Source organism: Camelina sativa, chromosome 17 (genome assembly GCF_000633955.1).
Source record: "Camelina sativa cultivar DH55 chromosome 17, Cs, whole genome shotgun sequence".
Lineage (NCBI taxonomy): Eukaryota > Viridiplantae > Streptophyta > Magnoliopsida > Brassicales > Brassicaceae > Camelina > Camelina sativa.
Genome location: NC_025701.1, coordinates 13,346,627 through 13,363,157, shown reverse-complemented (window position 1 = coordinate 13,363,157; position 16,531 = coordinate 13,346,627). Strand labels below are relative to the sequence as shown.

The 16,531-nt window shown below is 33.9% G+C and overlaps 5 protein-coding genes across 5 annotated transcripts; 3 read left to right on the top strand and 2 right to left on the bottom strand.

Annotated features, from left to right (window-relative positions):
• LOC104757030 (lysine histidine transporter 2) lies at nucleotides 444–2,736 on the bottom strand. Its single transcript, XM_010479721.2, has 7 exons — nucleotides 2,375–2,736; nucleotides 1,912–2,295; nucleotides 1,398–1,791; nucleotides 1,187–1,292; nucleotides 1,005–1,096; nucleotides 847–915; nucleotides 444–739 (listed from the first exon to the last, which is right to left on the bottom strand). The coding sequence occupies exons 1-7, from the start codon at nucleotides 2,548–2,550 to the stop codon at nucleotides 641–643; spliced, it is 1,320 nt and encodes a 439-aa protein (XP_010478023.1). The 5' UTR covers nucleotides 2,551–2,736; the 3' UTR covers nucleotides 444–640.
• On the top strand, nucleotides 6,654–7,060 carry LOC104757029. The gene has a single exon (XM_010479720.1). The coding sequence runs from the start codon at nucleotides 6,726–6,728 to the stop codon at nucleotides 6,894–6,896; it is 171 nt and encodes a 56-aa protein (XP_010478022.1). The 5' UTR covers nucleotides 6,654–6,725; the 3' UTR covers nucleotides 6,897–7,060.
• On the top strand, nucleotides 7,567–8,905 carry LOC104757028 (BAHD acyltransferase At5g47980-like). Its single transcript, XM_010479719.2, has one exon. The coding sequence runs from the start codon at nucleotides 7,567–7,569 to the stop codon at nucleotides 8,875–8,877; it is 1,311 nt and encodes a 436-aa protein (XP_010478021.2). The 3' UTR covers nucleotides 8,878–8,905.
• Nucleotides 10,174–11,938, bottom strand: LOC104757027 (vinorine synthase-like). The gene has a single exon (XM_019239396.1). It carries the CDS (start codon nucleotides 11,627–11,629, stop codon nucleotides 10,454–10,456), a length of 1,176 nt encoding a protein of 391 aa, XP_019094941.1. The 5' UTR covers nucleotides 11,630–11,938; the 3' UTR covers nucleotides 10,174–10,453.
• LOC104757026 lies at nucleotides 14,370–16,416 on the top strand. The gene is made up of 4 exons (XM_010479718.1): nucleotides 14,370–14,755; nucleotides 15,341–15,497; nucleotides 15,636–15,702; nucleotides 15,786–16,416. Exons 1-4 carry the CDS (start codon nucleotides 14,676–14,678, stop codon nucleotides 16,238–16,240), a joined length of 759 nt encoding a protein of 252 aa, XP_010478020.1. The 5' UTR covers nucleotides 14,370–14,675; the 3' UTR covers nucleotides 16,241–16,416.

Sequence of the window (16,531 nt, the reverse complement as noted above, 5' to 3'; positions counted from 1 at the left end):
GGGGAGGGTCGATTTAGGTTTTGTCCACGCAATAACAAATATTTACTTCGCTTTGTACTTACCATTTAGTCAGTTTTTTTTTTTGTAGCCGAAATGGCAAAATTGCCGATTTCTCTATTAGGTAGAATTTGATGGAAGGACGTTTTGTTCTTGGTCTGCCGTTTGTTTTAGACGTAACTCGTAAGCTCCTTTACAAAGGCTACATGCATGTGGTATTCAAACTTCACAAGCAACAGTAGTATGTATCAACAAAAACATGGTATAAAATCAAGATATTTTTTAAAAGCCAAAATATATAATTCCCGTGAACCATGAATGCTTGGCTGGAAAGAAACAAATATCTCTAATACGTTACTGGCCATGGTAACATTGGATCTAGACGTGTCATCAAATTCCCGTGTACGTTCTTGCATAACTAAATTACGAAATCCCAACTTTAGAAGAATCAAAATATATATATATATATATATGGAGATTTATATAAATGAGTTTAACATCAAACGGAACCAAACATAACAAAATCATGCATCTTTAACTACAATGAGAAACTTGAGATTACTTCAATGGACAGTCCCATAAAATTAGACATGCCGTGATTTTATTCCTTTGTTTGTGTGGTACACAACAAGTACTGATCGATCTATGAGAAGAACTTGTAGGTACTGGCGTTGACGATGATGGTTCTGAGTCCACCTATTGGGGCTAGGATCGTCAAAAGAACTCCTACTACGATGCAGAACTGCATTAATATTCATTTGTCACACAACAACAACAAGAAAAAATCCATTAGTATACAAGTAATTAACCATGAGATATATATATGGATCATTAGTAAAAGGACCATACCCAATTAATTGTCCAAGATAGACCAAACTTCTTTGGTTTCTTGAGAATTAGCCAAATAATGCATGGAAGCTGCAATGACAAATTAAGATAAATTACAACTCTAATTAATTTGGGGGCAAATGAATGAATGAATGAGTGATTGGTTGGACTAGGCGTACGTAGTAAGTTGTTGGGGCGAAGGCGAATCCTCCAAAAAATCCGAGTAGTCCACCAAAAAACGGGACGCATATCGCAACGATCATCGTGAAAGCTGCATATATAATAGACCAATATATGTGAGGATAAAATCAAAATATGAGAATGAAGTTCAATGTATAGAATTGAGGAGTGGCTTTCTTACCGACGTAAAGGCTTCGGGTGATGAAGCGGAGCTTGAAGGAAGGAGTGAAATCCATCTTTTTGACCAAAACGGTTTCAAGCATGTCAAACACCGGCATTGCAAATATCTGAATGCACATATATAGAGAGTGTCAATACTCATGAGCCATGAGATAAATCTTGATTCAACCAATAATAAATAAATAAATAAATACTGGAATGTGGAAGAAGACCTGGTAGCTTCCAATAACGTGGATAACCACAAACAGGTTAGCCATAGCGACAAGCCAGACAGGCTTCTCCAAAGTGAGGAGAATGTTGTCATCAACACTGTTTCCAAAGATATAAAAGCCGATGAATGCTACAGGGAAGTAGCAGATGGCGACTACAATGTAGGCTACAACAACTCCTCTCCACATTGGGATCTTGGATGGCACCTCCGGAGTCGAAGGGATCGTGGCCTGGATCTCCAACACAACGTTGTGACCTGCATAGGCAAAAGCCACATCTCCCAAAGCACTCAAGAAGTTGAATACTCTTCCAGCATCTGTCGAGGCTCTAGGTGTATAGTCAACATCTGGCTGAACCCCTTTGTGCACCGATGCAGCCCATGCAATTGTTGAGTAACTGTAAAAAAGTACATCACAAAGAGATATTAGAAACAAGAACCACAACAACAGCCTTGAAGCACAAGGCACGCTCTAGGTTGAACCGATCATATATATGTGTGTGTTGAAGAGATGTTACGTTAAGGACATAACAGCAGCGGCGAGTGAGATGACGGAGATGGAGTTAAAATTGGGAAGGTGAGAGATAACGAAATGGACAGACGCAAAGATCATGATCCAAAAAGTAGTTCTGATCTCTTTGCAATCAGTGCAGAGTAGTTGATGAACTTTCTTGAGCGAATGTCCTCCAGTGACCATATAAACGATGTCTACACCAACCTCCACGATAAGCTGCTGCGGCACAACGATCCAAAGGCCAAGCTTCTCGCCAAAAGCTTCTTGGCCAAGCTCGTGGTATCTATCAAGCCTCTTCCCTGGAACCATCTCATGCATCTCCACCATTTGCCACAGCGTGTACAAAGTTATCACCCATGACAGAACCATCAACGTCACTCCAGGTCCCCTGTACATACATAGATCAGATCTCATGGATTGAAAAACATAATATATATAAATAGATGGAGAATTACAAGATATAGTACCATCCGAGATTGGACATGGCGTAAGGCAAGCTGAGAACACCAGCACCAACCATGGCTGTAACATTGTGAAAAGCGGAGTACCACCACTTGGCGTTTCTGGAGGATGTGATCGGTAACCAATCGTCGACGTTCTTCTGCTTAGCCGCGGCTTTCTCACTCGCTGACAACTCACCCATTTTTTGTTTTCTGATTCTCGAGAGATTCTACTGTTATGTTTTTGTGAGAGAGAGAGAAAAAGAGAAGTTTTTTAAGGGAGAAGAAAGAGAGCGTTAGAAATATTTAAGAGAGGATCAAGATTCTTGATTCTCTGATATTATCTTAATTGATTATTCAACGATTTTTTAGTTTATATGGGAGAGTGTAATAAGCAAATATATATATAGATGATGAGATTCTAAACGTTTCCAAAATTAAAGGGAATGTTTGTTAGTTAGTTTGTTCGGTCTTTTAAAACCCGTGGCATAAGGCAACATTTGCTCAAAGCCGTTTCGTGCTTCGCTTGTGTGTGGGTGTCTTTTTTTCTTTTTTTACAGGGTCACCTGATCTAACGAGTAATTCGCTTTTTAATTAAATATTTCTGGTCAATAAAAAAATATAAGATTTCTTTTTCTTTTTTGACAAAAATAAAAGATTTTTTTCCTGATTTAATAATAGCTATTTTGAGTTGACCGACACAAAAAATAACTTTTTTTTTTTTTTAATTGGTAACATATCAAGATCAGATAAAAACGGTATCTTTTTGTTAACATATCAAGATCAGATAAAAACAAGAAAACATAAATATGCATTTGGATAATATTGATGTCGTTTTGAGAGAATCAAAACGTTTATGTTATTGTTATCCATAATAATCCCAAGAACAGATACACTAAAAATCTTACGTTAAGACTAGGATAAACTCGTATATTAACGGATCTACATCATCTATTTATATATGTCCTGATTTTTTTCATATTAAACACAATATTAACAATGTCGATCAACTCAACCTTTAATTTAAGCTATAGATACCATGAAAGTTATGAGTAGAAAAGAGTCACAAGGCTACAACGAAACGGACGTATCTCTCTATTTATTATGCTTAGCGAAGGTCACTTGCACCTCGTGATATTTTTCAAAAAAAAAAAAAAAACTATAAATTGAAACAAATCCCCCTTTTAATAAAAGGGAAGTACACAACTTAATTTTTTGTAGACTTTATATTTTTTATAAATGATTACAAATACATATAAATAGGTTATATATTGGATATACATTAACCATAAATCGTTAACCATACATTTACCATACATTAACAACTCTTCATAATAAATAATAAATACATAAATCCCATAAATCGTGGAGAAAATATATCTTCGGTTTTTTAATCGGATAATATATTATAATAAACAATAGTAAAACATAATAGGCTTCTACGATAACATAGGCCCAACTATGGCATTGTAAATCGTTTGTTTAGTATCTTTCAATCCACATATGCCCCATTAATCAGAAGAAAAAAATATACAAAAGATCCATATTTTTAACATTTTCTGAGAAAACATATTTTTAAAATTATGATTGTTTAAAAATATTATAAAAATAAAAATAAAAGACAAACAACAAACATACATGATCATTTTTAAAAAGTAAAATTTGAAAATACAACACTTTAAATAAAAATTAAATTACAAAATGAAAAAGATTCTAACCCGTGATGTATCATGCAATAATCCAACTAAAATTAAAATGAAATATGATATTTGGATTTAACACTCCTAAGTAAACTATGAGAAATATTTTGATTAGTTTAAAAATTATACATGTATATCATTAAATATCACGTAATTATATGAAATAAAAAATATGAAAAATTCAGTTGTAGATATGACAACAATAAGTTTTATCTCTATGATATTATTATTTTTAAAAACATTAATAGAAAACTGTTGTAGAACGGGTTAATTATTTTATCACTTTTATACGTTAAAACTGAACTTACAATTATTTAAACAAATAACTATATAAATCTTTTATTTTAATATATCAATGTTAAAATGATAATAAGATATGTCAATTAAAGTATAAAACCAAATTTATTAAAGAATTTTTATTAAGATTAAAATTATACTGTTCAACCATTTAAAAACAAACATTAAACTTTACAATTTATGTTACCTACTATGTAATTATTTAAAAGAAAAAATTTATTGGACATAAAATTTCTAACGGGATGGATCGAGACGGGATGAGATGAGACTGGACTGGACGAGATTTAACACCCCATTAAAAAATTACTTTAACATTTTCAACAAAAGCGGGCTTTGCTTGATTATTATGGATGGATTGTAAAAAATTAATATTTTCCACGTGATGAAGATGATGATCATGTTTATTTTTGGTATGAGTAGCGATATTCTACGTATACACTAAAATATTGACAAAACACCGTAAAAGAGTGGCCAAGTATTTTTTTTGGAAAATTCTAATATTATACAATTAAAATTTTACAACCTAAAAGGGTTTATTATTTGTCTGAATATATGTTTTACCAGTGTGTTTTTAAGTAATTTAATTTACTAATTAAGTGCATATACTTTAAAAAATAATAACTAAATTTTGAGAAAAGGTCCATTCTATTTATGGTATTAAGACGAGAAATAATATGTAAACTGAAACGGGTAATTCACATAATGAGAACCAATATATTGAACAATTTTTTTTAAAAAAGTGTCATAAATTTTAGATAAAAATAGGAAATTAAAAAATATAAGTATATAAATTCAAATGTTAAGTTTTCACTAATTTTGATATGGATGCGACATGTAACTAATTATTTTGGAACAGGCAATTTTAAAATTTTGGTATTTTTGAAAACAGATATATAGTTTTTGAAAATTATAATTTTTTTGATAATTTCAACTAACTAAATAAAAAAATATTCAAAGAAAAACTCTGGTATCCCATTTTTATTTTTTACCCAATCTCTTTTAGTAAACATTGTGTAGCGAGTAATAATTTAAAAAAGAACGAACATAAGACGAAAAATTATGATTGATACGGGACGAGACGGGACTAGACGAGACGGGATGAGATGAGACGAGAGGGGATGAGTTGGGATGTGAGGAGATGGGACATGAAAGGACGTATTTCCTATTCCAAAGTAAATACGTTTAGGTTTATTTTAAAAATAATCACATGAAAACAACACAACTTTGCTACAAAACCTGGATTAATATAATTCTTAGTCAACACTTGAATATTGTGTCCCGTGCTGTAGCACGGGTTACTACCTAGCCAAAAACTAATAATTAAATTAATTTAATTTAATTTACTACATATACTTAAAGAAATAATAATTAAATTTTGAGAAAATTTTCTGTATATTTATGGTATTAAGACAAGAAATAGTATATGTAAACTGAAACAGGTAATTCAAATAGTGAAAATCAATATATTGAACAATTTTTTTTAAAAAAGGGAAAGAAATTTTAGATAAAAGTACAAAATCAAAAAAATACTGGTAGAAAAATTCAAGTGTCAAGCTTTCACTAATTTGGATAAGAATTTATTATGCGACAGTTAATTAACCACTTTGGAACGAGCACTTTGAAAATTTGGTATTTTTGAAAACAATTATATACTTTTTTAAAACTATAATTATTTGGATAGTTTCAACTAACTAACAAAAAAAATATTCAACGAGAAATTTGGTATCCCATCTAATTTTTACCCAATCTCTTTTAATAAACATTGTCTAATGGATAATTATTTAAAAGAGAACGAACGTAAGACAAAAAAAAATTGGATGGATATGGGACGAGACGAGACGATATGAGATGAGACGAGACGAGATGGGATGAGACGAGACGAGACGAGAGAAGATGGGTTGGAACATGTGGAGATGGGATGGGACGGGACGTGCATTCCCATTCTAAAGTAAATATAATTATTAGTCATTTTACGAATTTAAAATTTATTTGAAATATTTGTCCCGTACTATAGCACGGGTTACTACCTAGTTCTAGTGATAATTTGATTTTAGAATACTATTTTGACTACTAAAAAAATCAAGTGTTTCAGGTTAATAATAAGGGCTCTCGTTGTAAATTTATTTGAATGTGTACGTGTAATTCTCCTTTCTTGTCAAAGGTTACACATTTGAAGGTGAATAATTGATTCTTTGTCTTACCAAAGGGATAAACTAAAAACAGAGAAACCCCAAAAATAAGCAACCAAGAAACTAATAGACAAATATTGTGTCAAACCAATACTGTCTAAAATAAGTAAAACAAAATCTTTCTTTTCACCTCATAATTCTTTCTAAACCTTTTCCATTCAACAAAAATATTTTTTTTGTGAGAGACAAAAGATGGATTCGGGACTATCATGGGCTGATCAATGGGATTACAACTCTGACCCTCCTCCAAATAACGAAGATGATAAGAAGAAAAAGAAGAAGGAAGATGGAAGCAAAAGCAGTATCGGGAAGGCCATACTTGCCTTCAAATGGATGAAACTTGGCAAGAAATCTGATAAGTAATCTGTAGGTTTTATTAAATATTGTTTATACAGCTACAAAATTGATTCATTTGTTCCTTTTGATTATTAATCCATTTAAGTACTTCTGCTTCTCTCTTGTACCCATTCTTCTGAGTCGTCTAATGTTAAAAAAAATCTTTAAAGTTTAATTAGAAACTTTGTTGGTTTTGATTGCGGATGATTGTGTTAACCCGTCGCTTTGGTTCTTTAATTATCAAACGCGCGAGGATGCTTACGTTGCATGAATAGTTTAATTAATTCGTACGCAAATATTTCTTTTTCTTTTTGCTGGTCATGAGAATTAAATATCATCAACCACAAAAAAATTCAAACGGTGTACAATGAATTCTTTACTCCTATTGTATGTGGGCATATAAAATTTTCGTCTTTTTCATTTGCAACATCTAAAAAAGTTTCAAGAACATTCTGTCTCCTGACGAGTAAGAATCTTGAACTCTTGGTCCCCCTAGTAACCTTTAATATGAATACATATATAATCTAATAATAATAATAATGATTATGATGATGATGACAATGAATTAATGATAAATAATAAATATGACTTGTCTTTTGTGATGAAGGAATCTGTAGCTATTCCCACCAAGAATCTTTTCAGTGAAGTGATTTTAAGAGAATTTATGGGAAAGTTGAGAAATATTTTGTATGTAACAATGGAGAAAAAAGTTGAGATCATAGCAAGAGATATAATCAAACCCACTTCTCCAACTCCAAATGATAAGAGAATTCTCAATCTCTCTCTTCTTGATATCCTCAGCTCACCTATGTACACAGGTGCACTTCTCTTTTACGCAGCGGATCCTCAGAACCTTCTAGGTTTTTCAACAGAGGAGACATCCTTGAAGCTCAAGAAATCTCTGTCTCACACTTTACCAATCTTCTACCCTCTTGCCGGAAGAATCAAGGGAAGTTTTGTGGAATGTAATGATGAAGGAGCTGTGTTTATAGAAGCTCGAGTGGACCATCTTCTCTCGGAGTTTCTCAAATACTCTGTTCCTGAATCATTGGAACAACTCGTTCCTGTTGAAGCTAGGCCAAGAGAAGCTGTTACATGGCCTGTGTTGCTAATCCAAGCCAATTTCTTCAGCTGTGGAGGATTGGTTATCACAATATGCACTTCTCATAAGATCACTGATGCAACCTCTTTAGTGATGTTCATCAGAGGATGGGCTGAGTCCTCAAGAGGTTTAGGGATTACATTGATTCCTAGTTTCAACGCTTCAGAGTTCTTTCCTCTACCTCTTGGTGAACTTCCATCAAAACCAATGGATCATAAAGTCGAGGTTGAAGAGAAGAATTGGGTAACTAAGAGGTTTGTGTTCGATGCTTCAAACGTCAAGAAACTAAGAGCCAAAGCTTCAAGCAATCTTGTCAAGAATCCAACCCGTGTTGAAGCAGTCACAGCTCTTTTCTGGAGATGTCTTACTAAGGCTTCAAGATTAAGTTCTCCAACACCAAGAACTTCGGTGTTGCAAATACTAGTGAACCTACGAGGAAAGGTAAATTCTTTGTGTGAAAACACAATTGGGAATATGCTTTCCCTCATGATTCTCAAGAACGAAGAAGCTAAGATAGAAACAATTCAAGATGTGGTTGACGAGCTAAGACGTGCAAAGGAAATCTTCAGCTTGAACTGCAAGGATATGTCGAAGTCCTCGTCGAAAATTTTTGAGCTTTTGGAAGAGATTGGGAAAGTACATGGAAGAGGAACTGAGGTGGACTTGTGGATGAGTAATAGCTGGTGTAAGCTCGGTATGTATGAGGCAGATTTTGGATGGGGAAAGCCAGTTTGGGTGACCGGAAGAGGCACTTCTAATTTCAAGAACTTCATGTTGTTGATTGATACCAAAGATGGAGAAGGAATTGAAGCTTGGATCACTCTTACGGAAGAACACATGTCGCTGCTCGAATGTGATCAAGAGCTTCTTGAATCAGCTTCCCTGAATCCTCCTGTTTTAATCTAGATAAGAAAAAGAAAAAACACATTGCGTATTTCTTTTGAGAGATTTTATATGAGTTGGGTTTTGTTTTGTTTTTTTTTTTTTTTTGGACAACATATGAGTTGGTTAAAAGTTGTGTTGCTTCTTAAATAAGAACAAGTTTAGTTTTTCTTACAAGGGACTATGTTCTCAAGCAACCATTATGTGCATGTGCATGTCATCAAATTAAAACAATATCACGAGGGGACACAAATGTTGTTAATTAGTTGCAAAAGAATGAATTAAAGGAAAAGGTCATTAGAACACATTAAAAGTCTTATGTGATCAATGGAGGAAACGAGTCAAGAAAGTAAAAAATTAACTCTAATCCCTAGACTAGCCCTGGGCATTCGGGTATCCGATGGATTCGGGTTCGGATGTTCGGATTTTCGGATTTTCGGATGTAGAGATATAAAACCTGATAGGATATTTAATAAATTCGGGTCGGATTCGGGTAATTTGGCTTCGGGTTCGGGTAATTTTGGGTATACCCGAATTCATAATTTTTTTTTTGTCGTCAAAAGAAAAAAAAAATTACCTTCTAGCTCCTTTTCTTCATCTCTCTTCTTCACCCAAAAATCCTAGAGTTATTCATCCATAGCCACTACTTCAAAAACCAAATCAAATCTCCTATCCAATCTAACAACATCTATAGCAAATTATATGATATGATTCATATTAATCTCTGTTTCCAATCTCACTCACTCTTCAAAAGTTAAACACCACAAACTATCACTCAGTTTTTTAGATTTGCTTGTCATATTTCTCATAAAATTGATCTGGATGATGAAAAAATAAATAGATTAGGGATTATAGAGTTCTTCCGTTGATTGAGAAGAAAAAAATAAGTCAATTAGGAATTTTGGATTACATATATATATATATATATATAAATATTTAATGTTTTCATATTAAAACATAATAACTACGATGGCAAAATGGTTTATGATGCACCAAATAATGTTTAAGGTACTGGGTTTGAATCCACTTAGGTGCATTTTTGTACTTATTTCGGATCAATTCGAATCTTCTTTGGGTATCGGATAATACTCGAACCCGATCGGCTATCCGAATTTCAGAAAAATTAAATCTGATCGGGTATTACATGCCATCCGAATCCGAACCGAACTATATATTTCGGGTTGGGTTTGGGTTCGGGTTTCAGATTTGGTTAAAATGCCCAGGCCTACTAGACTATGCCTTCACAAGTTCATTAGAGTTAATCATGTTCAAGGTGATGATACAATCAAAACATACAAACAAAAAAAAGCATAAACTCAATGGTCTTTAATCACACTCTTATAGGTATATATATATTAAACAAATCATAACTTTCAAGGAAGATTAAAAATCAGAACAAACGAATTATGAATCAAGCACCCAACATCAGACTAGATTCAGCCCAAACATACATCCAGAGGCTTTTTGTCAGGGCAAAGAGTATTAATAGAATGCATAAAGCACAAGAGAATGAAATTGTATAGAAAATTTAAAAGAAAAGCAAACTCAAACTCACGGGAAATGACTTATAGATTTCATGTATCTCAAGAGGCAGAGACAATCACACATTCACACTTGGGTTTGAAGAGACATAGCGAAGCAACTCCTCATCGGCTTCAAATCTAGACATGTCGTTCTGGTCAAGGTTGATCCAAGCTTCTATGCCATCACCTTCCTTAGTATCAATGAAAGCTACCAGATTTTTGTAGCTCATCCTTGCAGAGGCAACCCACAAAGGTTTCCCCCATCCGAAATCTGCTTCATAAACCGGGAATTTGCATAGGCTCGTGAAGCTGAACGACACAATCTCACCGTCGACGAAACCTGAAGCTTGTTTGTTTAGAAACTCGAGGTGTCCTCTGCTGTCTTCTTGAAGTTTCTTCACGTACACTGCATCTATCTTTCTAATCTCTTCTCTCATTTGCTCCACAAGAGAAGGCTCTGCTTCATCATCTTCATTGATTGTCATCTTAGGGACAGTAACTGAGAATCTCATGATGTTCCCAAACATGTTGTCTGGTATAACTGGATCTGCTTGTCTACGCAAGTTCACCGGATGAATCAATGTATAGATCTTTCCGGTTTTGTCATCTTGGTTTGTTGACGCCATGAAACGGCTCCATATGAATACCGACAAGGCCTCAACACGTGTTGCGCGAATCTCATTGTTTCCGCTGAATCTTTCTCTTAAAGACTCAACAGAGGATTTCAAGAACACGAAGCGTTTGGTTACTATGTTTTCCTTTGTGATACCTGTGGCCATGTTTAAGTTTTCTATGTCACACGGAGGAAACATCTTGGCGAGATCAAAAGAAGGAGTAATGATTCCAGTGTCTCCACGAGCCAAAGCTGCCCAGCTTTTGATGAAGATGAGACCAGACAAGGCATCGCAGAGTTTATGGGAAAGGCCTATACCGAGTGCTAAGCCGCCGCATTGAAAGAAAGTGAGCTGTACCGTGAGAGGCACGTCACTCACTTCATGGAATTCGAATGGATGAAGCTTGTTAAGTTCATTGGGATTAGGGTTTTCTATAATCTGTGACATGTTGCAATTGGCTTTGGCTTCGACGAAAGACGCACCCATATCGTTGCACACAACGACATCTCCCGAGTTTTTCATGCGTCCTGCCAAGGGGTTGAAGAGATTCAATATTTCTGACAAGGAATTCTTGATGTGATCACTTCGTTCATTGTTTGAGAGATTGGTCTTGTTGTGGTAAAAGAAAAGGAAAGGCATGAAAATGGGAGGAGCAAGTTGATCAAGGAAAGAAAGATGATGGCAAGGAAGATGATTAAGGTTTATAGATCAGGGCTTGACGAGTTCCTGAGAAGTCACCGTGATCTTAAGCTCCATTCTTGTTTTGAAACCACTTATAATTAATGGATATGAGAAGACTCATGTTTCGTCGTTAGGATTATATAAGTAAAAGATAAAGGAGACTCTTAAACAACACACCTCATGGTGATTAGAGACCCAAGTGAACAAGGAAGTTGCAAACTTTGTAATTGGTACAAAGATTTGGTTTTGGAGACTTGATATCTGGAATGTTTTGTCAACATTATGAAACTTGATATGGGGTTTTAGTTGTTTTATACTAACGTTAGGTGAAGACTAATACCTTGAACATGTGAATGCTGTAAGTGAGCTAAGCAGCTTCCACAGTATACCTTTTTCTGCAAGAAACTATTTTTTCTTCCTTTATCTCGATCTATTGTAAAACAATCATGTACACGAAATGACTTTAGGGATTAGGACAAACAAGTTATATTCATTCGACGTACAGATGCCAATCCAAACAAAAACTGAGTTTGGTTAGTGAACAACTTAATTACTTGATCCTTTTTTTTGTTCTTTAATTAACGAAACTAATTAAGCATTTTGTAGTTGATTATGATCATAATGGTTACCAACAATTTATAAAGTCTTACTTTTGATATCGAAGACTTCATTTATTATTGACATTTTAACTCTAATGAAATGTCAAAGTTAGAGGAGCTACCAATCAAATCCCAACATCATCATTAAACTAGTTGGGGTTGGTGGTCGATGGTCCTCAACATCTCCTTAATTAGTCCTTACCGTAAACGTTTGACAATTATGTTTAGCTAAATTTATCTATTCGACTCGTCTAAACTATACGTTTATATATATTTTATGTATTGCGATTTGTAACATTTTTTTTATTATTTTGTACTGTATGTTTTTGCTCGACGGATTCCTCTTTCCAAGTCAATGGAACGATTAGGTAGAACTCTAAATCGTTAATTGCTATTTTTCGAATTGAAAATTAGTGTCATGAATTATTCCAAATTCCAATTCTTTAACTTAATAAATGTGGGCTGTTCATCTACTTTGAATGAATATGATTATTACGACCAATTACAACTAACAACAATAATACTAGTATAGATTGTAGAAACGATTTTTTTTTTTTTTGAACAACCAGATTGTAGAAACGATTATCTTATTAATTATTAGTGAACAAATAAGGCTTTTATTAATAAAAACGATCTATATAGTTAGAAATCAATATAGTAAACGTTAATTTATTTGTATAAAACTCCATACATAAATAATTAATAATATTTTGTTGGCACCATATTGGGTGTTGAATTCGTCTCCTAGTTGCCAATGAATATTAAATCTAAAATTTCATTAAATGTTATTCTGAAAAATATTAAGGCAGCAGAGAAAGATTCTTGCTGGAGCGAGCGAGTTAATATTTTGTTAGTTACGCGAGAGAAGATCGTAATGATTCAAATCAAAATTATAGTTTAACGAAAACGTTAGGGGTCTTTGTTGAGTTACGTATCTCACTCAGCGCTCAACACGATCAACGTCACGTCACGTTCATTGGATTACATTACATCTGATATTTGATTATTATTCAATGGGATTAATTAATATGGGGTTATCCACTATACTCAATAGAAAACGTACAAACTTCTGGAAAAATGTTAAAATTAAAGGACAATTGCTAATTAGGAGTGTTAATAATAGATTAATGTTCTTAAATGCTTGTTAACGTTGTTGACTGTGGTGACTCGTGAAATTTGTCCGTGGGACAATTGATTTTTAAAAATTATATTCTCTGCCTTTGAAATGTTAAAATTAGGAATTTATCCAATGTGAATGAGTCTTCAAATAGAAATCATCGTATAAAAAACAAAATTAAAATCAACCTCAATAATAGTATGGCAACCTCGTGATTAACAATATCATTGTACCATTAGTAAACTAAACCTTTATTATTCGTGATCTAAAATAAAGTCGTTTTATATTAACGAAAAAAACAACTGTGTTTTAGTTTCCGTCACGGTTTATTTGTAATGTTTGATAATATTGTGTTCTAATTTTTTTTTAACAAAGATTTTTTTTAAAAATGTAGATACTTTTTTTTTATGGAGGAATAAAATTTTTGTAAATCAGCAATGAATCCAAAAGTGACTTTTTTTTTTTGATAAAATCCTATAAAATATTAGTCTAAAGGGATTACTTAAAATTCTGAAAAAGGAGATGATACAAAATTAGTAATAATATAGAAATTTTGATTATGAAAAAGAATCTTTCCTAATTGTTGTTGTTTCATGATGAACTCATGAACATTAATGTAATTGGAAATAATGCTGGCTCTGACAGGTCACAAATATTTTGAAGACTTCGAATTTTTTTAAAAAAAAATACTTAAGTAAGAAAGTTGGATTAAAAGAATCAAATTTGGTAACGTAGACCCGCCAACATTAATGTTTTATAGATAAGGACAAGAACCTATTTCTCATTTTTTATAACTCACTCATCATCATCATCATCATCATCATCCATTCCACAAATTTCAATTTCTGGTGTCATTATTATGATCTTTGAAACAGAACACCCAAATTAAAAAAAGTTGTGGAAGAAAAAGAGAGAGAGATAAGAAGATTCTGTGTGTATTTTTTTTTTTCTTTTTCATTTTTTCTTTTTCTCTCTTTTTTTGTTTCTTGAGGTCTCAAAAAAATATCTCAAAGCGAAAAGTCGCTTTTTTATTTTTCCTTTTTTTGTGAAATTTTTATAAGGAAGCAAAACAAAACCGAAGAGATAGATAGACGTGGAGAAAAGCAGACGTCTCTGTGTCTGTTTCTTCGTTGTTTGGTTTTTGATTCATCATCATCGGGGCTCTCTTTATTAAGGGTTTTTGTCCTGTTTCAATACCCAAACTTTGGATTCTCTTCTCTCCTCTTCTTCTCTTTCTGTTCGTTTTGTGCGTTGCCTTGTTCATCTGTAATAATCTCGAGATAGAGAGATGTATTATCAGTTGAGCAAGTCTTCTTACAGAGACTCTTTGAAGATTCTCGAGGCTGATATTGAGCACGCCAATGGACTGTGAGTCATCCATCATCTGCCTTCTTTTCTGGGTTTTTTTTTTTATATGTTGGTTATCTGATTTTTCTGGGTTTAGGGTTTTGATTATTAGTTTTAACATGATTTGAGGAATTATGGAATTGAATTAGCCGTAACCCACTTAGGATGCATATCCTATCCCCCCCCATAAGTAAATTCTCAGTCTTTTTAGTTCACAAAGTTATATTGTTACAGATAAATCGAAACTTTGCAGAAATGGTTTATGTGATTAGAAGGATAGTACCTGATTAGTCCTCAGAATTGGTCTCTGTCTGTGTTGTGTGGTATATTGATGCATATGTTGTTTGAAGAATTGGGTTATGTGAATAGTAGGATAGTAACTGATTAGTCTCAAAATTGGTGTCTGTGTGGTGTGTTCTCGAGGCATATGTTATCTGAAGAGATGGTTTATATGATTAAAAGGATAGGCACTGATTAGTCTCAAAGTTGGTATTTGTGTGGTGTTGTCTTGATGCTTTATGTTGTTTGAAGAAATGGGTCTATGAATGACTCTATGTGATTAAAAAGGATTAGTGAAGTAACTGATTTGTCTCAAAACTGATTCAGGGCGGCTGAGATTCCAATGGGAAAGAGCGGTGTGCGTCTACAGATGAAATTGGTGTGTAGCAATTTGGCTCCATTCTTCATATTCCTGCTACAATGGATGGATTTCTCATGTCTGCTTCCAAGATATTTTGATTTCTTCCACATACTCATATATAAGGTTGTTACCATATATATATACAGTCCTCTGTTAACACGACTTGCCTCTGTTTGTGTGTGTAGAGTAGATTCCCTGATAGTTTTTCCCCCTTTCCTCTTGGCTTGTTTGTTTTATAGGTGTCTTCTTTGTCTTGTACAGGTACGGCCTGATGGGCGGTGGAATCTATCTAGGTACGGAAGGAAAGCTACCATTAGGGAGTTTTACGGTAAGACCAAGAAGCCCATCTGATGTGATTTTTTATTTATTGTTAGTGGCTTAATCTTATAACATGGCTTTGCCTAAGTGCAGGTGTTATATTACCATCACTTGAGCGTCTTCATATCAACTTTGCTGACTTACCAGAAGAAAGCATGTGGTTTCCGAATCCTAAAGCCATAACCAAAAAGCAGCAGTATGACATCGAAGGCAGCAGATTCATGAATAGCATTGACTTGGAAAGAGAAGACGAATGCGGAATATGCTTAGAGCCATGCACGAAGATGGTGCTGCCAAACTGTTGCCATGCCATGTGCATCAAATGTTACCGTAACTGGAACACAAAGTCGGAGTCATGTCCCTTTTGTCGGGGAAGCATCAAGAGAGTGAACTCAGAGGACCTGTGGGTGCTGACATGCGATGAAGATGTTGTGGATCCAGAGACGGTCACTAAAGAGGATCTCCTTCGGTTTTACCTCCATATAAATAGCCTCCCAAAGGATTATCCTGAAGCAGCTTTCTTAGTGTACAACGAGTACTTGATATGATGATTTCACCCTGAAACACAAACACGGGTGTACAGAAGGGAGAGTGAGAGACAGAGAGAGATCCCCAGACCTTTTAAAATTAAGTGTACATAAAGAATCTGGTGATCCAATTGTGTTCCTTCATTTTTAGATTTATGATATATGATAATAATAAGAAGATTCTCATTCTCTCCTCATCTGTTACCCTTTTGCCATCATAAAACATGTTTCAAGTTCCAGAATAAACTTGTTTAGAATAGAAGGAACGTCATATTCCAGATAAACCGAACCAAACCAAACCAAATCAAACCG